General features: G+C 42.8%; 1 protein-coding gene across 1 annotated transcript in view; it reads left to right on the forward strand.

The window, feature by feature from the left end:
- Positions 1-12,121: 12,121 nt before the first annotated feature.
- CUNH18orf63 (chromosome unknown C18orf63 homolog) overlaps positions 12,122-22,605 on the forward strand; it is a 31,898-nt gene continuing 21,414 nt past the window's right edge. Inside the window, exons 1-5 of the mRNA XM_053664160.1 lie at positions 12,122-12,255; positions 14,379-14,457; positions 16,068-16,124; positions 20,505-20,616; positions 21,180-21,221. Of these exons, the coding sequence (XP_053520135.1) occupies positions 12,122-12,255; positions 14,379-14,457; positions 16,068-16,124; positions 20,505-20,616; positions 21,180-21,221 (424 nt within the window). The remainder of the gene's footprint in view (positions 12,256-14,378; positions 14,458-16,067; positions 16,125-20,504; positions 20,617-21,179; positions 21,222-22,605) is intronic.

A 22,605-nucleotide genomic window follows, 5' to 3' on the forward strand; every position in this document is an offset into this window, starting at 1 on the left:
CCTCTCTTGCGCCTGCGCAAAAGGAGGCGAGGTGGCTGGGTGTAGGGAGGGTGTAGGGAGGGTGTAGGGAGGGTGTAGGGAGGGTGTAGGGAGGGTGTAGGGAGGGTGTAGGGAGGGTGTAGGGAGGGTATTGACTCCGGTAAGGAGGCTGCAGGGGGCTTCCGTTTTCATCTAGAAGGACAGATAAAGTGCTTCTCAGATAAAAGCAAAACCAAGGAGTTCATCATCACCAAGCCCTTATTATATGAAATGTTAAAGGGACTTACCTAAGAAAAAGATAAAAAAGATGAACAAAGAAAGGACACCAAACTCACAGTTATCAACAACCACACCTAAAGCAAAAGCAAATTAAGAGGACAGCTAGATCAGGAGTGAACCATAGAAATGAAGATCACGTGGAGGATTAGCAACAGGGGAGTAGGAGGGGGAGAAGGTACAGAAAATAAGTAGCATAGATGGTAGGTAGAAAATAGATGGGGGGAGGGTAAGAATAGTAGGGGAAACACAGAATCTAAAGACTTGAGACACGAGTTCATTAACTAAAGGGGGGATGGTGGAGGAGGGGGTGTGCAGGGTGGAGGGGAATGGAGGGGGGAATAGAACAAATATAATGGCATAATCAATAAAAAAAAGGAAAAGAAAAAACAAGGCTGCACATGTGTGCTGGAAGGACGGACCCTGCGGGGTGGTCCATAGTGGCCAGCGCATAGTCCAGTCTGTGCAGGAAAGCGTCCCCACGTCCGATCGCCGCATTTCCCAATCAAGTCATATCAGCCGGACCCGGACACTAATTTCTAACCGTCTTCGCTGCGAGTCTGAAGAGTGAGTTGTTAGCATTACAGGAGACACAGACGAGCCTTGTGGACTTGAGAACATCAGCCTCTGTAAAACTGCGTTGCTGCCCAGAGCAAACTGTCACTGCAGTGTCTATCCCAGATTGCTCCGTTCTCACAGGAAAAACAAACCCATGGGAATTCTTATAAAAAGTAAAGGCACTCTGGTGATTTCTGTATCCCTGAAGTAGTTCATGGCTGACCACTGGCTAGGCGGGCTCTGGCGTTAGCGTCTTTGCCTCGTGTCAACAGTGTGTTGTTAAGGTTCGCCCTAAATGATGGACAGCACTTGGAATAAAGCCTGGAAGAGCACCTCCCAGCAGGCGCATGAAGACTTGCAAATGTTTGAGAAAAACAAAGCAGAAAAGTGCCAGCATGTTAAAAAACCACCTGATATTTGTTAAGGCCCTTTTCAGCGAAGGTAACTCCAAAAGGACTACAGGACAAGGTGCGCAGGTAGGTCATCTCCCCAGGACAGAGCATCGTTCTTCCGCATTTAGGTGCCGAAGGTCAGTGCCCACCCCTGGCCTCCTCCCTAGAAATGCATGGCCATGAAGAGGAAAACAATTTCCCAAGTAGTCCAAGTATTCTTCAGCCTTTTCGAATGATGGAATACGCTGATTTTCAAATACTGAACCAGCCTTGCACCTCGGGAATACACCCCACTTGTTTATGGCATATAGTAATTTGATGAAGTGTATGTTGAGTTTTTACACCTACATTTATGAGATAGTGCGTAGATTTCTGTTTGCGCATTACATTTGTCTGGTTTGGGTACCAGAGTAAAACTGCTTCACAGAATGAGTTGAGAAGTTTCCCTTTTCTATTTTTCTGGAAAAGATTATGTACAATTGGTGTTATTCTTTAAAAGTATGGTAGAAGTATCCAGTGAAACCAAATAGGAATGCAGATTTCTTCTTCAGGAAGTTTTAAATTTTACTTTACATATAACAGTTACGGAATTCTTCAAATTATGATTCATTCTGGGGAAGCCATGGTAATGTGTGTTTTTTGAGAAATTGGCCCCTTTTGTTTAACTTGTTAAATCTAGCCTTTTGATGTTTACAGGGTCTGTAGTGAAATCCTGTTTGATTCCCCATACCAGTAATTTGTGACTTCTACTTTTTGTTATGTTTGCTAGAGGTTTGTCCGTTGCATTGATCTTTTCAAAGAGCCAGGGTTTTTTTCTTGAATTTTTCTTTTTTTTCAATGTTATTGATTTCTGTTCTTTATTATATTCTTCCTTCTGCTTGCCTTGTTTTTTTTTTTTTTCTTTTTCCCCCCGGTTTCTTCAGGTGCAAGTTTATTGACTTGAAACTTTTTCTCCTTTCTAATGTTTGCATGTCTAATGTTTAATGTTATAATATTCCAATATGCTTTTAAAATGGTAGACCAAAATTATACTACTTCCCTAACCATTGTCAGGACTGCCAAATCACCCCAAGACTTAGAGCGAAGCAATGTGTCTCTTGACTGGATGGCTTATCTCTGAAATCTAATGTCAAGACTGTTTCAGATTTCAGCCCCACTTCCAAATAGCTCCGGAAAGGGTTAAAAACAAAACGCTGGTGCCCCAGACCTGGATTCTCTCAGGTGTGACTTATCAGGTGCATGGCTATGAGCCAGATGGTCAACGATTCTAAACAACTGCTTATAAAACGCTTAGCACAGGGACTGACACACAGAAAGCAATCAGCAGATTTTAGCTAGCTCTCATGTTATCATTTTTACTCAACAAGACTTCCTTATTCTAAAACACAGGTATGAGGAAGCATCCTATCTGGCAGGTGCTCCCAGGAGAAGTAAATCTAGGCAAATTTCAAAACAAACACACCTGATAAATTAAAGGAACACAAATACTTACAGATTCCTCCTGACTTCCTCTCCAGCAATTCAATGTACAAACATTTGGAACTCTAACTCTACTCCTTAAGTTACTTAGATAAAAATATACTGTAAAATGTACTCAGTCTTCTGTTCTAAAAGAAGACAAGAATAAGCAAACATTATCTGATTTTAACATTTCTTTCCTAATTCTTTATGCCCCTTGTGCACAAGACTTACCTGAGCAGCTCTCTTTGCTATCATACAGTTACAACCACAGAAAGTCAGTTCTCTCAAGAAATGGGCACTTCTACAAAGACAGACTCCAGTTCAAATAACTACATAGATAATTTGCACGGTACTCATATCCGTGTCTCTTAAAAATCATGTTACCATAGGTTATCTTTATCCTCGCCAAAATATCTCTCTCTCCAGCAAAGGCATATTGGCCACGGAAATAAGAAAGGATCTTCAGACCAAAAACTGAAGCAGGCAAGTCCGAGAAACACAACAGAATTTATTATAGGGTAAGGTACTTACAGGAAATAGGGTCCAAGCAGACAAGACCATCCAAAGGGCCTGCAGAAATTATTCTCCACTACAGACTCCTGTTACTGTGCTTTTTTGATACTATAACTCAGCTACTAATGACCTACAAGACAAAGGGTCAAAGAATGAAACAGTGCCAGGGGCCTAGTGATAAATAATTGTCTATAACTGATACTACCACCAGTTTGATATTTATCTCAGTTGTTACGGCATTCCAGCCCAACAAAAATATTCATGGCTACATTTTAAAAGACAAGTACTCATGCACCAATTAGAAGGCTGTTTTTCAAAATTTATATGATTTATTTTTCAATTACAGTTGACTAGAAGGCTTTGATATACTTGCTGTGGAAAACGAGGTTGGTCAAAGGTCACAGCATGAAACTCTGAAATGAAATGAAATCTGGGACACAGAGATGGAGTCATCTCCAGCAGCAGCTTCATCCCCTTTCCTTCCCTGAGTTCACCCATCACTGGTGACACTCCCTGCCACCCCCCACCACCCAGCTCTCCTCCAGCTCTGGCAGAAGTGTGCATAACAGCCCTGTTTTCTTACAGCAGGACCAGGATATTCAAATGAGCCAAGTACAGCGATTTTAGAGCCTGACGTAGTTTTTTCACCTTTGTGAAATGAAGGGGTGAGGCCAATTCAATGAAGTCCCTCTGACTCTCAAAGCTCCTGAAGTGATTGTGAGGGGCACACCCAGTGAGGACCCTTTTCAGAAACCCCTGTGTGTTTCTAAGAAGGACCCTGTCCTTCTGAGTCCCAGCCTCCCTCGGTGTGTTTGAGGACAGCGATAACAGTCTACCCATAAATACAATCTTAGACCTCCAACTGCTCAGTGTCCAGTTGCATGCTGACCTGCCGCAGCCCCCACCTGGGGCTTGTCATCATAGTTCCAGTTTCCTGTCTACAGATCTGACGCTTCCGCAAGTCACCTTTCTGGAAAAAGACCTTCATTTTCACAGGGTCCTTGCCCAATCACAAAATCTGACCTCATCTCCATAAAACAGATACATAGTCAAACTGGTGTGTGGAATCCTTAAGAGGATTCTTTGAATGACTGTGAGTGAGGAAACAAGAAACATAAGGAACTCGTTTACCTGGAAAGTTGATGCCTCTTCATGACTTTTGTGCTTTTTTTCTGTGACTGTGTCTTACTCTAATTGGTTTATAAGAGTTCTTCATATAATCTGGAAAATAAACATTTGCAGATTACACATGTGAAAATATCTCCTTCCAATCTGTACCCTGTATCTCCACTTAGTTTTGCTTTTAAAAAACAAGTTTTTTCACAAAGCTTTTTATTATATGAAAGTTCAAACATGTACAAAAGTAGGGAGAATAGTGTGTATAATGCATAAAAGCAAGGTGATGATATGAACCTTCACTCATTTTCCACAATTATCAAAATGTAGCCAATTTTGTTTCTTCTTTATTACCACCCTCATCTCCCATGGGATCGTTCTAAAGCAATTTCCAGTTTTATAATTTCATCCATTAATGCTATTTCAACATATATGTCTATAAGATAAAGATCTTACCACTATTATCAAAGTACTATTCCCACCTATAAAATAATTTATTAGTACAATTAAATATAGTTAGTATGCAAACTTTTGTTTCATACATAACTTTTTAGAGTATGTTTATTCAAATAAAGATGGAAATAAGGCCCATATGTTTCACTTTTTATGTGACTAGAATTAGACTACTTAGTACTTGAATATTTGGTGGCATGAGCGTATTTAAAAACTGTAAATGCCTTTTGCCTTTAATTTTGCCTTGTTAAAATTATTGAAGCCAAATGCCATAAGTTCAATAGCAGAGATATTCAGAACATGAGGTATTGATATGTGTTTTTAAAAAATGAAAAACAGTTGTTTTTATACTTATTTAAATAGATAAGAAAAGCTAGTGGATATCTACAGTTATCATATAATTTAACTTGAATTGATAAGTATTTTTTAGCTTGTCTTCATACAGCTTTTCCCTATGTAAATATACCAGGTAGGATAAAGAGCTTTTCTGTAATCTTCAAAGGCTAGTTTTAATAATGCTAATGACTACTGAAATAAAACCTTCAGACTATAAGTGTTAAGTTCAGGACATTAAACTTGATGGAGAGGCTGTTTCTGAATATTGTGTTTTGTTCACTTACTGTTGCAAACTCTTCGTCGTAGGAGGCTGATTCTGCTCGCCAGCATTTTACTAATTAATCACTTACTATAATCTCCTCAACTGCGGTTATACGTAACAATAGGTAATACCTACTGAGAGCTTTTTTACTGAGTTAGCAGGGTATCTAAAAACATTCTTCTTTGCCAAAATTGATTTTGCAAATAAAATAAGTAAATCAGTCTTACACTATGAATCGAACACTAAACACGATACAAAACCTCACTCTTTCACGAGGGTCTGTGTGTCTGAGGAGCCCTCACTTGCAACGTCCTCCCCCAACGTCCCACGGTCTCCCCCGCCCCCTCCTCCAAGTCCGACAAGTCGCCTTCCCCACGCTGCCTGCGGAATTCCCTAACAGCCTCTCCCAACACTCCCTGTCTCCCTGTCCCGCTTCACTGCCTCCAAAGCACCCATCGCCATCTGCCACACTCCTATTTTGCTCATTTATCTAATTATTTGTCCTTGACCTCCAGGAAACTGTAAACCCCATGAAGGCAGGGAATGGTGTTCGCTTAATGCTCCATCACTCACTCCTAGAAAAGCCCCCCCAAACACAGCAGACACTTAGGAAAATGTGTCAATGGAAGGGGAGGCACCTGTACTGCGCTCGCGGGCCCCAGGCCTCGCCTTCAAGCCACGCGGCAGGGAGTTCCCATCATGGCCCATCAGCCGCAGGTCCGGCCGTGGTTCCTGCAGGGAAGAGCAGGTACAGCACCCTCGAGTCGCGGCATCCTCAAAGGAGACGTCAGCCGCATCTGCGTGGTAAGGACCCCGGTGAGCCACAGGCACTCGAGCCCTGGGCCAACCGGCAGTGCATTCTTAGAGGCCCGGGTCCACCCTGACCATCGCCGGGTGGGGGCACTGCAGGGCGGGCCAGGAGCACGTGGTGCGTGCAGCATGCTGGGAGCACAGGGGCAGGCTGGGATTGGAGGGCAGTCTGGAGAGCTGGTGCGCGGGGCATGCTGGGAGCACAAGGCCCTCCGAGAGCAAGGGGTGCGCGGGGCATGCTGGGAGTGGCACCCTAGAGCAGCGGGGAGGTCAAGGGGAAGCAAGGAGCAGCGGGCTGCGGCCCCACCGAGGTGAGGCTGGCGTAGGACCTCTTTTGAGGGGCCCTGAGCGGGAGAAGGAGGCAGCCGCAGCCCTGCGGCCGGCCCACAGTGACCTCTCGCAAAGGAGCAGGCCCGAGCCTCCGCCTCGGGAGGCATCACCTCGATGGCCTCGGTTTGGGTTTCCAGGAGCTTTTTGTGTTTTGCGGTTAGGACGCAGCCCAGTGGGGAGGGGACTCGGCCACGTAGCGCCACCCGGGGGTGCAGCGTGCGCGGACCTGACGCCTGTCACACCGCGTGGGAGGTGGGCGCGCGCCAGCTGTGGCGGTAGGCCAGACAACGTGCATTCGCGCTTCCGGCCTTCAGGGCGTCTCACTTGGCGATCAGGGCGTCACTCTGGAAACAGCCTGTTTAAACTGAGAAAAGGCCTCAGGGTGCTTCCGCTCAACTCCATGCTGGCAAAAGTGAGGCGCAGAAAGGAGAGAAAGCAGCCTGCCGCACTTCCGGTGGAGCTTTCCAGGGCGGGAAGAAAGGCCGGAAGTGGCTCACACTGAACAAGGTCCGGGCCGCCCCGCGAGGAGCTGGGCTCCGAGGCCCCGCAGTAGAACTGGGATGGGGGCTCCTGGGATGGGGGCTCCTGCGCTGGCGGTGGAGCTGTGGCCTGAACCTGGCGTTCCCGCTTCATCCCAACCCCGGATGTTCACTGGGCCGCGGCCCAGGTCCTGAGCCTTACCTCCTTCTCTCTCATCCGATCTCAGAAAAGAAGGCAGCCCTTCCGTCTTCCCAGTGTGCTAATTACGGACCTGAGAAATGTTAAAAGTGCTGCTAAACAATGAAAGTAAAGCCGCCCTGGCCTGTTCCTGAACAGATCTGTGCTGTGTGCCTGCCGTTTCCTGATCAGCCTTTGGAGATTGGCAGTATTTACTGGGAAAATAAGATAGAAAGTAATTTCAGGAGGAAATGTGTTTCAGAAATAAAAGTGACGTCGCAGATTTTCAGCCACAATGATGTGACCCATTTTCTTTAAAATACACGGAGTTGTGCCCCTGGACCCAAGCCGTAATCGGTTCTGTGCTATATGTCGTTTCTCATTCATTATTGATGCCTTTTACTAAAATGCTTCACAGGATGTGACTTCGGGCCAAACTGTGAAGGAGGTTGTGTTTGCCCGACATTTACATAGGAGAGAGTGGAAATGCAGGGAGAAGGAAGGAGTATTTTTACTTTCAGCCTCAGAAATTGGGTCGTGCATACCTTGTACGAATTTGTTTACTGCTCTGAGAGCACTTTCCAAAGAACCAATGGTTTTTTGACAATGAAAGAACGATGAAAACTTCAAAGGCTGGTTCTTGACCAACAGGGCAATGCCTCAGTGAGCCTCAAACTCCTTCCCGGGATGGGACTTCAGACTAGTAAGCCTCCAGATGTCGGTCAACATGGGATCGCTTTTCTTATTAAAGAGAGAAAATATGTCTATGTCAAAAAATTTGGAGTACTGGAATCCCACTTTTATTCTGTGTTCTATTTGTGCCCATTAGGAAAGTGGAGTTTATGGCGGAGAGCTGAACAAGTAGCACTGTTCCCTCTCTGACCACTCCCCCACATACAGCACCACAACACAGCAACTGAGTTGCCTGCCCTGGTGAATTCCTAAGACTCTACCCCTTACTACCTAACAGGTGCTGCAGAGACAAAAAAAAAAAAAAATGGCCCAAATAAAAGAACAGATCAAAGCTCTGGAAAAAATACAATTAAACAAGGAAGAGGTAACCAACCTGTCAGATGCACAGTTCAAAACACTGGTAATCAGGATGCTCAGAGAATTGGTCGAGAATGGGTGCAAAATAGAGAAAAAGTGAACACTATGCAAAGTGAAATAAAGGAAAATGTACAGGGAACCAACACTGATGGGAAGGAAACTGGTACTCAACAATTTGGAGCAAAAGGAAGAAATGAACATTCAACCAGAACAGAATGAATAAACAAGAATTCAAATAAATGAGAGGCTTAGGAACCTCTGGGACAACTTTAAATGTTTCAAAATCCAAATCAAGTATGCCAGAAGAAAAAGAGGGAAAGCAAGAAGTTGAAAACTTATTTAAAAAAAATAATGAAGCAGAACTCCCCCAATCTGGCAAAGGAAATTGACTTCCAGGATGTCCAGGTAGCTCAGAGAGTCCCAAAGAATTTGGACTCAAGGAAGTACACACCAAGGCATGTCATAATTACATTACCCAAGATTAAAGAGAAGGAATCTTAAAAGTAGCAAAAGAAAGGAGATGGTTACCTACAAAGAAGTGCCCATAAGATTGTCATCTGATTTCTCAAAACAAACTTTGCAGGCAATAAGGGGCTGGAAAAAAGTATTCAAAGTCATGAAAGGCAAGGACCTACATCTAAGATTACTTTATCAAGCAAAGCAATAATTTAGAATGAAAGGGCAGATAAAGTGCTTCTCAGATAAGGTCAAGTTAAAGGAGTTCATCATCACCAAGCCCTTATTATATGAAATATTAAAGGGACTTTAAGGAAAACAAGATCAAAACTATGAACGGTAAAATGACAACAAACTCACAACTATCAGTAGCCAAACCTAAAACAAAGACAAACACGAAGTAAGCAAACAATAGAACAGGAACAGAATTACAGAAATGGAGATCACATGGAGGGTTATCAGCAAGTGCATAATCAGCAGTAGGGGAGATAAGGAAATTGGGAAAAGGTACAGGGAATAAGAAACATGAATGGTAGATAGAAAATAGACAGGGAGAGGTTAGGAATATTATAGGAAATGTAGAAGCCAGAAAACTTGTATGTACAACCCAAGGACATGAAGTAAAGCGGGAGAATGTGGGTACAAGGAGGTGTGCAGGGAGGAGGGGAGAAAAAAAATGGGACAACTGTAGTAGCATAATCAGTAAAATATATTTAAAAAACAAAAGTGGAATTTAAATGCCTTGCAGGTTTTTTTTCCTTACCAAAAAACTTAACAGTTTTTCTGTAAAGTAGCATATAAGGTAGACTTCACAGGTATGTCTGTGAGTTTTCAGCTGTAAAATGTGTCCCTAGTAGAAGTTTTATGACCAGATAATTAGTGGGAAAGGAAACTAAGTAATTTACAGATTCAGTAAATATTTGTTTTCATGTAAAAGGATGAGAAATATATTCCTTAAACTTGAATTACTCTTCAGGGGTAACCTGAAACAGCAGAACACTTTGCTATACATTTTGATTTTTAAAAAATTATTATTGTTGACTTCCGCCAAGATGGAGGCATAGGTGGATAAGCCGCGCCTTCTCACACAACCAAGTTTAGAGACAACTAAATATTAGCAACAGAAAACACAACCAGAACACACAAAATTGAACTTTTCGGAAGTCTGATAACAACAAATTCTTCAGCCTGACCGGTAAGGGGCGAAACCAGCAGCTGGTGGAGCGGGGTTGCACAGGAAAACCCGGTCAGACGGACTCAGGCACGTGGAATCCAGGCGCAGGGTTGGACCTAGTGAGCGACCGAGTGAGCGACCAAGTGAGCAACCTCGGAGAAACAGCGAGGGAGCAGGGCTTCGGGTTGACTGTGGTCGTGCATTGGTGCGCTGATAGACAAGCAAGGGAGTGGGCGTTTGGACCAGGACCCAGCTCGTCCCCGCAGCCAGCAGCAGGGAGGGCGCCGCCATTTCCCTGCTCTGACCCCACCTCCACAAGCAGCATCATAACCCAGCGACTCTGAGTGGCCCGGCCCAGGTGAACCACCTAAGCCTCTGCTCCTTACCCAGCTGCGAGAAATTGCAGAGGGGGCTGCCATTTTCCCGCTCTGACCACACCCCCACATACAGCGTCACAACCCAGCGACTTGGTAGTCCAAGGCTCCGCTCACACTTAAAGGGCGTGAACAGACCAAAAATGGCTCAAGAAGATCTCAAAAGCCCCAGAGCCTATAAATCTAAGCGATGAAGAAATAGCAAAACTCTCAGACGCACAGTTTAAAACACTGGTGATCAGGATCCTTACAGAACTGGTTGATTATAGCCACAAATTAGACAAACATATGAAGGCAAAACTAATTGAAATGAATGGAATTGCACAGGACACCAATAGCAATTAAAAGGAAACTGGGACTCAAATCAGTGGAGTGGACCAGAAGAAAGCAAATAATGGCCAAACAGAAAAGAGTCAAGAAGCAAGAATTCAAAGAAATGAGGAGAGTCTTAGGAACCTCCAGGACATCTTTAAACGCTCCAACATCCGAATTATAGGGGTACCAGAAGGGGGAAAGGCACAGCCACCAGTGGAAAACTTATTTGAACAAATAATAAAGGAGAATTTCCCCAATCTGGCAAAGGAAATAGACTTCCAGGAAATCCAGGAAGCTCAGAGAATACCAAAGAAGTTGGACCCAAGAAGAAACACACCAAGGCACATCATCATTACATTAGCCAAAATTAAAATGAAGGAGAGAATCCTAGAAGCAGCAAGAGCTAAGGGGACAGTCACCTACAAAGGAGTCCCCATCAGACTGTCAGCAGATTTCTCAAAAGAGACCTTACAGGCCAGAAGGGGCTGGAAAGAGGTATTCCAAGTCATGAAATCCAAAGACCTACAACCAAGATTGCTCTATCCAGCAAAACTTTCATTTAGAATGGAAGGACAGATAAAGTGCTTCTCAGATAAGATCAAATTCAAGGAGTTCATCATCACCAAGCCCTTATTATATGAAATGTTAAAGGGACTTATCTAAGAAAAAAAGTTAAAGAAACATGAACAGTGAAAGGACAACAAACTCACAGTTATGAACAACCACACCTAAAACAAAAGCAAACTAAAAGGACAGCTAGATCAGGAGTGGAAACATAGAAATGAAGATCTCAAGGAGGGTTAGCAACAGGGGAGTGGGAGGAGGAGAAGGGGGGAGAAGGTACATAAAATAAGTAGCATAGACAGTAGATAGAAAATAGATGGGGGGGCAAGAATAGCATGGGAAATATAGAATCTAAAGAACTTGAGACACATGGACATAAACTAAAGGGGGGGTAATGGTGGGGACAGGGGGTAGGGTGGAGGGGAATCAAGGGGGGAATAGAACAATTGTAACAGCATAATCAATAAAAAATTAATTTAAAAAATAAAAAAAATTATTATTGTCATAGAAAAGATAAAAATGAAACCTTAAGAATAGCCAGGAACTTTAGAAGGACTTTATTAAATAAAGACAGTATGATAGAAATGTACCTAGTACCTAGAACAGAGCAGGTATTTAATAAACAGTGCTGGATTTTTTTTTTACTCAAATTATTCTATTTGTGGTGTAAAACCAGATTTGAAATTCTAAATCATATATTTGGGGTGACAGAAGTGTTCTAAAGTGTAATGGTTGCATAACTCAGTAAATAGACTAAAAACCATTCAATTGACTCTATAAATGACTGATTTGTATGTTACGTGAATTATATCTTAAAACATGTACCAAAAGAATTCTAGGTTATTAGAGAGCTTTAAAGGTAAAATGGCAGTGATATTTAACTGCTGACATTTGCTAATTTGTTTTTGTTATCTAATTCCAACACAATATCAAATATCCTGATGAGTTGGTGTTGAACCCCGTTGGTAGGATGGTTTACTAACTTTTTATTGCTGGGCCTTTGTTTTAAAGGTCTGGTTGCTGAGACATTCAGCGACAGGAAGAGATGAGCGACCCCAGGCAGCAGTCGCTGTTCTTCGTCACAGTCCCAGATTTGCAGAGACTCTGTGCTGTCAGAGTGACACTGCGCCACTCGGGGGCAGATGCTGAGGTCAGGAGCACACAGCTGAAGATGTGCAGGTGAGAAACACATCCTACTAGGACACTTCCCAAAGTTTCTGAGACCTGTAAGAGCTGTTTTAAAACAAAATACTCATTCACTCATTCTGTGTATAATTGTGAAACAAATTCAGTTTTGTTCTGTGCAGGTCCAGAGGGTTACATTTAGGGAAGGACTTAAAATACTTTAAGTATTTAAAGTCTCACTCTCGAGTCGTTATATTTATGACTTTGTGTGTGAACTTTTTAAAAAAGATTTCATTTATTTATTTTTGGACAGAGGGGAAAGAGAAAGAGAGGGAGGGAAACCACATCAGTGTGTGGTTGCCTCTCTCATGCCCCCTACTGGAGACCTGGCCTGCAACCCAGGCATGTGCCCTGAGTGGGCATCGAACTGGTGACCCTTTGGTTCACAGGCCGGGGCACAATCCATTGAGCCACACTAGCCAGGTTGTGTGAACTTTTTAATTTAAAATTTTTATAGACATTGATGTATTAAATCAGGCTCCCCAAAACTTAGAAGTAGTAATTAATAAATACTGAGTACCTTCTGTTTATGAGGCACTTTAAGAGATACCATGAACATTTTAGATTAATACAATTTATTAACATTCGGGTCAGTATACGAGTATTTCTGAAAAGTATTTTTCCAAGAACACCGTTGAAATGCCCATTCCAAGACGGTCTTTGAAAGCAGCTGAGCTGAGGGCCCACCATGTGGTAGTCCCTTACCTGGTCTGAGGGGTCAGAGGGAGACTCTTGAGAACAGGTGGTGGGGTTCTGTCTGTAGCTGAATTCCTTGGAGATGAACAAACAATTCTGAGACTGCTAGGAGTCAGAAATAAGAAAGACACTTGGGTGTCCTCCATTTTCTCTTATTCACAAAGATTTTTTCCGCCCATTATACATATTTCCACCCAGGGGCACCCAGAAAGCTGTACCCTTCCTGCTAACGTGCAGCGTGATAGCAGTTTCCTGTGACCCCTTTGGGAGACGCATAGATAGAAAACTGAATGTGAGGTTTTCTGCTGCTTGCTGTCACATAGAAGGAGACCATGGCCACAGAGCGGGGTGTAGTCACCCGGTCACTGAGAGGCTGAGACAAAGGCAGGCCCCGCAGAACCAAGTACTCACCTCGCCAGGGTTCTGAAGAAAGAGGAGGCCGCCGGGAGCTGTTTATACTCTCCCTTTTGATGTAGCCCCCACAAATTCTCATGGTTCTTAAAATGTGTTTCCTTTACGATGAGTAATTTGGAAAATTTTTATATTTCCAATTCTATTCCTTTTTGTGTTTTTCCCACCTTCTTCTTGATCTTTGAAGCAAAATTATTGATGATAATTTCAATTGTGGTCATTTTTGTTCTAAGTTCATTTGGCCGCTGAATGCTAGACTAAAACCATTAATGTCATTCTGGCTTGGAAAAAATTCATTTTTGCAGGAAACGAATCTAGTCAATAATTCTAACATTGAAGTAGTTGATAACTTTACTGATAGTTGAATCATTACACTGCCCTCCCCCATTCCCCCAAGCACGTAAAAAACAAAGGAAAATGGAAGAAACTGCAGTTAGATGGATTCTTCGGTATCAAGACTTCTTCAAATCTATAGCTAGGGTGGAAATGGGTGTTTGAAAGAGGAATTCTCATTCACAGATGAAAGAGGTTAGGACATTCAGGGACAAGTTAACATATTAATATCATGTCTAAACTTCTATAATTCTATTAATTCAAATCTTGGCTGAGTGCCTACAGTGTGCAAGGTACTGTGTGCTAAGCATAGAGAGAGATACAGAAATCTGTAGCACAATCTTTGCCTAGAAGAGACTTAAATTTTCCATTAGATGATTGATCTCATTAGATGATCAGTAAAGAATGATTTTTTTATTGATTGATTTTAGAGAGAGGGAGAAAGAGAAAGAGAGAGACAAACGTTGATTTGTTGTTCCATTTACTTGTGCACTCATTGGTTGATTCTTGTACGTGCCCTGAGTAGCAAACGCACAACCTGGGCGTATCGGGGCAATACTGCAAGCAACTGAGCTACCCAGCCAGGGCCGGAACCAAGTGATTTTTAAATGTTCTGATAGAGTAAAAACAGAGAGTGGGCAAGTCCACTTTAAAGTTAATACCTTTCGTCTCCACAGGCAATTGCTGTTTTTACACCAAGATACTCTTGCATCACCTGTGCCTGGAATATTTAGCCAAATTTGGGTGGTGATGGCGGTTAGTATTTCAACATTTTATAAAGTATTAGTACTACTTACTTTAGGCAATACTGGTCCACAGTAATTCAAGTACTACTTATAGCTCAAATTAAAGATGGTTTATGAAGATAAGTTACACTGTTTTGTAGTTTGATTGAACCATTAACAGACTTTAACTTCGATATACCTGATGTTTAAAATTCATTTTTGTGGTTCTAATATTTAGTTTTCTGTGTCATAAATGTTAAGATAAAGAGTAGGAATATTATAGCCAAATTTTTGAAGATATAATCTTTTTCTCATATTTCATTTTTAGAATTACACTTAATAAAAAGGAAGTTCTCATTCCAAAAAATCTCTAATTGCTTTTGAAGAATTTAGATCAACATATTTTTTAATTTGGAAATTTAATTTTTACAGTTAGTAAAAATTATATTTCCCAGTGCTGTATATAACTGGAAATGATAATAAAGTACCAAAAATCTTTATAAAAATGATACTATCCCAAGATTTTTGTTAAAAATCTTTCTGAAAATCCTTTTACTCTCAGATTTTAATTCCCCCAAATCCAGTGAAATCAACATTTATTAACAGTCCTAATAAGCCATACAGATTATTCAGGTCTTTTCTTTTTCTTCTGGGTTATATGGCTATATGTCCAACTTTTTCTTCTCATCCTTAATATAGTTGTTAAGAAGAACAAACTATTGGTGAACAAGTAGATACTAATATCTCTTAATTGTGCTTTTTTCTACCTGAAAAATTTATGAAACAAAGAGGAGATTATTTTAGAGTTCTAATAAATTCAAATATTCTAATCTTAGAATAGCCATCTGAAAAATGTTTTGCTTTTTTACAAGTATATTACATGTTATAAAAAATTACAAAAATATTTAAAATGGAATTATTGGGCATACTATTTTGAAACTTGCCTTTCACTTCCTAATGCACATCTGGAATTTCTAATGTTGTGCTCTTGCAAACAGTGCTTCGGAAAGCATCACTGAAATGATATCATTTGCATTTTTCTGGTAGTTTCTATGGGTTGAATTCTTAGAACTGAGACTGCAGCACATTTTAACTATAATCTGGATACTGTGAAATTGCTCTCTGAAAAGATGTGCTAGATTACATTTTAACAAACCGTGTTTGAAAACTTCTGTATTTCCACGTGCCCACAGACACTGGGTATCTGCAGACTTCCATATCTGCCAGTCTTCCAGGTCACCAACACAGTCTGTTGATTTTTATGGCTTTCGTGGGTGAGCTGGATGCCTTGGCCGTGTGAACTTTTGCTTCATCTCCCACTTATGTCCCTTTCCTTGTGAATGTCTGAAAATATACTATATATAAAGAAACATATTAATATTTATTGTATATGAAACTTACTGGCCTCTTTTGTCATATGGTTTCTGGGTTCCTGCCACCCCCAGAAAGGCTTTCCTCCCTGGAAGGGAACGCACCCTCACATGTATTTCAGGGGGAGGTTGGCATCTCCGAGGTGCAGGGGCTGTTGGGGAGACGTCCAATTCTGTGCATTCTGCTACAGAGCCTTTAAAGTCTTTTAGCTATTGCTTTATATAATAACACATCTCTTAAGTCATTTTTATGTGTGGATTTTTGTTATAGATACCATTTTATAAGGCTGGAAAACTTAATACCTATCTTGAAAAATATGGAGCTAAGGTAAGTGTTTAAAAAGATGTAATTCCAGATGTTTTTTATATTGATTTTGTATTCAACTTTTTTTCTCAGCCAACAAAAACTGGAGTATCTTTCTCATAAGTGCAAGCGAAAGAGCAGAACGATGGCTTTCATGTAGTAGAGACAGAGGGGAAGGGACTTAATTTTGCTGGGTAACAACTTGTGGGCGTTTTACCTGGCATAATCTTACTGATCGTATGTAGCTGCCCAGGAGCGAATAATCTCATTGTACAGATGAAGGAAAACCCTGAGAGATAAAAATACAGTTCGTAACAATATGGCTAATAAGTGGAGGCACAGAACAGTCTAAATCGCATTCATGGTGATGATCTATGGATCTTAGCAAGGGAAATAGGATTACGTGGGTCGGGCACCTTGTGTGTCCTGGTTACTCAGGCCAAGGAGATGTGGCTGGTGCTCACGTCATGTCTCCACACGTCTCTCTGAGGCACTGCACCCCCAGTTATGCCAGCGGGCCAACCTGCCGAGGTCTGGGGAATGAGGCTGCCAGGCCTCTCCAAGATGAGGTGTGTGCTTTAGGATCTAGGAGGAGGATGAGGTCTCCCCGGCCCCGGAGTGTCTCTGAACCACCAGGCAGCAGGTCCAGCCACCAGTCACGGTCTGCGGGGAGGGCGGTGTTCTTCAGGAACCGTGGGGAAGGGCGTTAGTGTCGTCTTTGTGCTCAGACAAGTCTGAACTGTGAAAACCCAATTCACGGGGTATCTTTCACCTAGAACTGGAAACTAGGTCTTTCAGGGATCTCTACAAAACTGTCCTTTATCGTGACAAGTGTCTCTGTTTAGTGGAGATCCCTTTGCTGTCTAACTGGCTGCTCATGGAGAATTTAATTTTATTAATGTATTGACTTCAAGGTCAAAATTGTGCTTTTTTTGACAAGTTTGTCACAAAACTAATAGATATGATATGATTTTAGAGATAAATTCTAAAGGTTAAAAGTTATTTTTAGCATAAGAATAGATCACATGTGAGTACTGAGTTAGTAAAAGAATATTTATACCAAATATATATATCTTAAGATCACAAGAAAAAATTTAAAAATTAAGAAACATAGCTTCTGTGCTCATTATACACTAATAAAAACACACTTTATGAAGTATTGTTTCCAGTGTTTTACTTCACACCTTTGGCCTCATCACTGCAAGTTGTCCAAATTCTTTCTGTTTGTGCTCTCACCCTTTTCCCACTTACCCCAGTTCCCCATTGTTACTAAGTGAACTTGCTCTGTCCCCTTCCCCGGGCTTCCAGATCCCAAAAGTCTTGAAACTCATAAGCTTTCTCCCAGCCTAACTTTCTTACCCTCTTGGGCCTTCATGTTTCTGCTCAATTTTTCTCTTTATGGATACTTTCTGGATAATAGTCATTGTAGCCAGTAGGTATTTATTGAACATCTATTATATGCTGAGCATCCTACTTGCTTCTGGAGTTGAAGCCATGAACCAGATAAATTCCCTGCCCACAGGAAAAAGTTTTCTCCTTTTTAAAAAGTTTCTGGAGTTTATGTAGAATTTTTATTATTCCTTCTACAAATGTTTGGTAGAATTCACCAATCAAGTCATCTGGGCCTGGAGTTATTCATAAAGGAAGGATTTTACAATTTGGTTTCTTGAATAGATAATAGAGATATTCCAGTCGTCTGTTTCAAGGACTGTGTCCCTTTCATCTCAGCCGTCAGACCGATGACACGAACTCACTTGTAGTGTTGCCTGGTTTCCCTCGGCTGTGGAGCTTGTAGTGATGTCTCCTCTCTCGTTCTACTTACTGGTGGCGTGCACCTCTCCTCCTGCCTTACCAGTCTGGCTGGAGGCTTCACAGTCCTGTAGGTGTCAAAAAACAGCTTTGGTCTCATTGCTTTTTCTTTGTTTTTTATTTCATTGATTTTCGTTTTGGCCTCTATTATTTCTTTTCTTATGTTTATTGTGGATTTATTTCTGTTGTATTTTCTTTATGGGGAGATGCAAACACAAAACGTGATCCCATGCAGGGGTGTTGAGAGTACCTTCGGGAATAACCAGCAATAGGCATCAGATGTAACAGGAGGCTAAGCTGGATCTAGGCAAGAGAGCACATCGCAGAAAGCGCCCGGGGCTATCTAGCCCCATGGCCAGGGCAGGCTGCCCCCGGCCCTTGCACAAAACATGAAGCCTCGCCCAAGGCCACGATGTCATTTAATTTATGCTTGCTGTGTTCAGTTACCAAGCCCTCCCTCCCTACCTTCTTATCCAAGCCCTTCCCCACAGTAGGAGGCTGACCCTGCTCCATAGGATGAGCTCCAGTAAGGCCAGGGCGCATCTGCTTCTGTTCACTCAGCACAAAAAATAAATGATGCTTATTTTCTTTTCTACCTTTTTAAGGTGGAAGTTGAGGTCACTGATTTGAGAACTTTTTCTTTTCCAATGTAGGCACACTTAAGCACTATAAATTTCCTCATAACTATGTTTTGCTTTCATTTTCCTCAGTTCAAAATACTTTCTAATTCCCCTTTGATTTCTTTGATCCATAGGTTAGTTAGAAATGTATTATGCAGTTTCCGCCACTTGGGGCTATTCTAGAGTTTTTTAAAAAATCTTCACCTGAGGATATGTTTATCGATTTGAGAGAGGGGAGGGGACAGAGAGAGACATCAAGTCAGTTGCCTCCCAGGCGTGCTGGGCAGAGGTGAACCATAGCCTTCGGTGTAGGGACAACACTACAGCCACTGAGCCACCTGGCTGGGGCCAGAGAACTTTCTGTTACTGTCCTCTAATTTAACTGTGGCTAGAGCACATGTTTTGTATGACTTGAACATTTTAGAATTTACTGAGGCTTGTTTTATGGCCCAGAATATGGTCTGCCTTGGAAAATGATTTTTGTCCCCTTGAGACGAAGGTACAATTGTGCTCTTGTGTCACGTAGTCTACAGATGTAATTGGTCACAGAAGTTGAAAGTGTTGAGGTTCTGGATTCTCACTTCCTGTCTACCTGTTTTATCAAATATTGAGAAAGTACGGTACAGGATTTGCCCGAAACTGCAGCAGACGGGGTCCGTGAGACCACCTTCGCCCTGGAGGGCATCCAGGGCGCCAGGCAGGATGTTTATGAATGGTGGAACCGCCCTCACCTTCCTCCTGGTGTGCCAGGGCCGTTGTGAGCCCATACCTCCTGCTGAACCTGGGTTGAAGTTGGCTTCCTAAGGCTGATCCTGGCAGTTGAAGGGATTCGTTCAGCTGCCTGGGCCCTGGACCCCAGACCCCGGGGGCACGTGTGAAGTCAACATTGTAGCTTGGCACGCCCTGCTGCTTACAGTCCTGGTGACAGGAGCCCTAATTTCCCTTGAGAGAGAGGAACAGATTTGGTCCTGTCCCCACCAACAGATTACTTACTTGCATCCTGGGAAATTCACCAGAAGCCCAAATGGTATGAAAACGAGGGGGATGATGTTGGGAGACAGTTCTCCTGGGCACCATCACTTTTCTGCATGTCCCACCAACAGAGGCACACGCAGCATTTTCCTCTGGACTGTGTTTGCACTGACGTGCAGAGAACACAGCCTTGGCTCTCTCCCCAGCTCAGAGGGGCTTCCTCACTAGGAGTGCTAACCCGTACTCTCAAGGGGCTCCGTGGTCTCCGAGTCTGCTCTCTGCTGCTGTCTCATCTCCAACTCTTTGTCCGCCAGACTCTACCGCCCTTGTTGCCCTGGAATATCAGCTCTGTGCCCTCAACCCAGGGAGTCCCCCAGCTATTCCAGGACCCCCACACCCTGACATTGCACCTGGAAACCCTCTTTGGTCAGTGTGCTGGTTTCTGTCTCTTAGGGACCGCTCTTCTTTGTGGCTTGATGTCTAGTGTCCTGTGAACTGTTGTTTCACATGATTTGCCCAGTTTTTAGTTGTGTGTCTGGTGGGAGGGGTAGTCTGCATCCTGTTAGTCTCATTGGTCAGAAGTCCTACTTCTAAAAAACTCTCTACAAGGAGAGATGCTTATTGCTGGTACCCGGGGAAGCATCTCGGTCTCAGGTGCAGAACTGGACAGCGTGAGCAGTAATGAGAACCGCCGCAGTGTGGTCCTGGTCGGTGTCTTCCGTGCACAGCAGAGTGAAGTGCGGGGCCTAGCGCAGGCACTCTGAAGGTTCGGGCTCCGGGTCAGGACGAGCAGGCGGAGTCGGGCTGTCACAGCCTGACAGCTGCCATGGCTTCAGAGTGAAAACAGTTCAACGCTCTTAACCTTAGGACCAGGCAGGGTTGTGGTGACCATGACAATGACGCAGCTGACATCAGAGCAGCCCGGTGCAGACAGTTCCCATGAATCTGTAGGGACACACTGATTGCTGCGATTTGCTCATCTTTTGTCCTTTAACCTTTTTAGGCAGAGGCACCTCAAAGAGTAATTCCTGTAATTCTTCAAAACTGCCTCTCGTACTCACTCACGGCCAGACTTGCTCCAGCCTGGAATAAGACCGGCCATCTCCTGGTGCAAGGTGACTTTGTCTCTTTCAGCCATTGTGACTTACTGAGACAGGTTACTCCTGTTATGTGAGTCCACTCAGGACATAGTCACTAAAGCATAGCCCCAGCCAGGCATTCGCAGGCAGGCCCATAGCAACGCAGACGTCATCTCCGTGCTTGGGGGTTATATCCAGAGGCCTGCTCTTGTTTCTTTACAGAAAATAGGTTTATTATGTAATATTTGATGCTTAGAAGAAAAAGATAATAACTGATGAGAATTACTATAAAATAAACAGAAATTACTAATATTGCTGGAACCAAAATGGTATTGAGTTTTATGTTGAGGTCTGACCATTTCCTAAGCATTTTATACTACAAAATAAATATTTGAGGGTATAATAAGGTATTTTTATCCTTTAAATTGAGGAGATAATTTTTGAATGATTATATTTTTTATGTGAGCTGACATTTCTTTGTATAAAACTGCATTTTAAAGCATTTTCCTTAACTTTGATAATTTCACATAAAAAGGTTGTATGTATCAAGCATGATTTATGGGTTATAATAATATGATGTATCTTATCAATTTTTTAAGGAAGAGAGTTTCTTTCTCAGATGGGAAAGCAAAATGCTGTTGGTAAGTAAAAATGCTTAAGTGAATAGATGAAACATTAAACAGTTGTTAAACAGCAGTACAGATTGTTGAGTTGTTACAATCGCGGTGATTAGGTCATATCAGAATTCAAACAGGTGTTATTATAATCACAATTTCACCTGGGAAAGTCACCTCTGATTCAAAGTACACAGCCTACCTCATTGAGAAAAATTCATTTCTCACAATATGAATAAAAGTTATAATTTATTTCTTAAAAAATTATGACTATGAAGGAGTTTAATTCTTATAGCCACTTACAATGGGTAGTTTCCAGTAAAAGCTTTATTTCTTAGGCGAACATGATTCTTCTCTTTAAAAAAAAGTCTAAAAACATACATCTGATCTAAAATGACAGTGTGTGATACGGTCTAGTCTAATTCAGCGACACGGCTGCATTTTGCAGGCAGACAATCTCCTAAACAGTCGTCCCCAGAGAGCAGACATGACCAATCAGTCCCGCAGCCTTCCCCACCCTTGGGGCACAGCCCTAACCCCTAGGGGGACATCTGTAGTCCGCAGCTCTTTGATTTCAGGGGCCCTCCTTATACTGGTTCCTGCTTGAGTTGGACAGCGGCCCTCCCAGTACTTTAGCTATGGGCTAGCAGCTCACAACTGCGTTCAGTGTCATCCATGAGTACCAGCAGGGGACGACAGCTGGCAAAGATAACAGTTTATTAAAGATAACAGTATAGGAGAGCAAAGTCCTCCACTTCTGTGTTAGGATTGTGTCCTTTAGTTTACTGAGTGTAATATTCTACAGTGAGACTGACAAATTGGAAGTGCAGAGCTCATTGGATTTTCCCAAACTAAAATTACCCTAAGACCCGTTCTCAGGCCAAGAAACAGAACACTACCAGTACCCCACAGCCCCTCCTGCTTTGTTCTAGGTGTTACCCCTTCCCAAGGTGACCATATTTGACTTCGGCAAGTGCTGTTAATTAAGAGAAAGCAGGCAGAAGCCTTGAGACACTATCAGATGCAGAGGAGCCCTCCAGGGCACCTGAGGGCATTGTTAGGAAAAGACCATTGGGGTCAGAGTCCAGCGGCACCTCCCGATTTAAGGAGACAGTCTCCATTTTCCACACAGAATAGGTGTCAGACTTGTGCAAGGAACTCATGCAGTTTTCCTCTCAACTGTGGGACCTCATTTCCCTTACTGCAAGCCTGCCTGTGACACCCCCACCACAAACACCCACCACACCCCCCGCACACCCCCGCACACCCGTGCACACCCCCGCACAGCCACACTGTTTCAGCCTCGGTCTTTCAGAGGCCTCAGCTGCCACTGCCAGACACAATGCAGGGCCGCCTGTCACCATGCATGGGGAACTGTCCACTCTTACCCACGTTTCCAACTTGAATAGAT

This window comes from Artibeus jamaicensis, unplaced genomic scaffold (assembly GCF_021234435.1).
Source record: "Artibeus jamaicensis isolate MK-2021 breed Jamaican fruit bat unplaced genomic scaffold, CSHL_Jam_final contig_354, whole genome shotgun sequence".
NCBI classification, from domain to species: domain Eukaryota; kingdom Metazoa; phylum Chordata; class Mammalia; order Chiroptera; family Phyllostomidae; genus Artibeus; species Artibeus jamaicensis.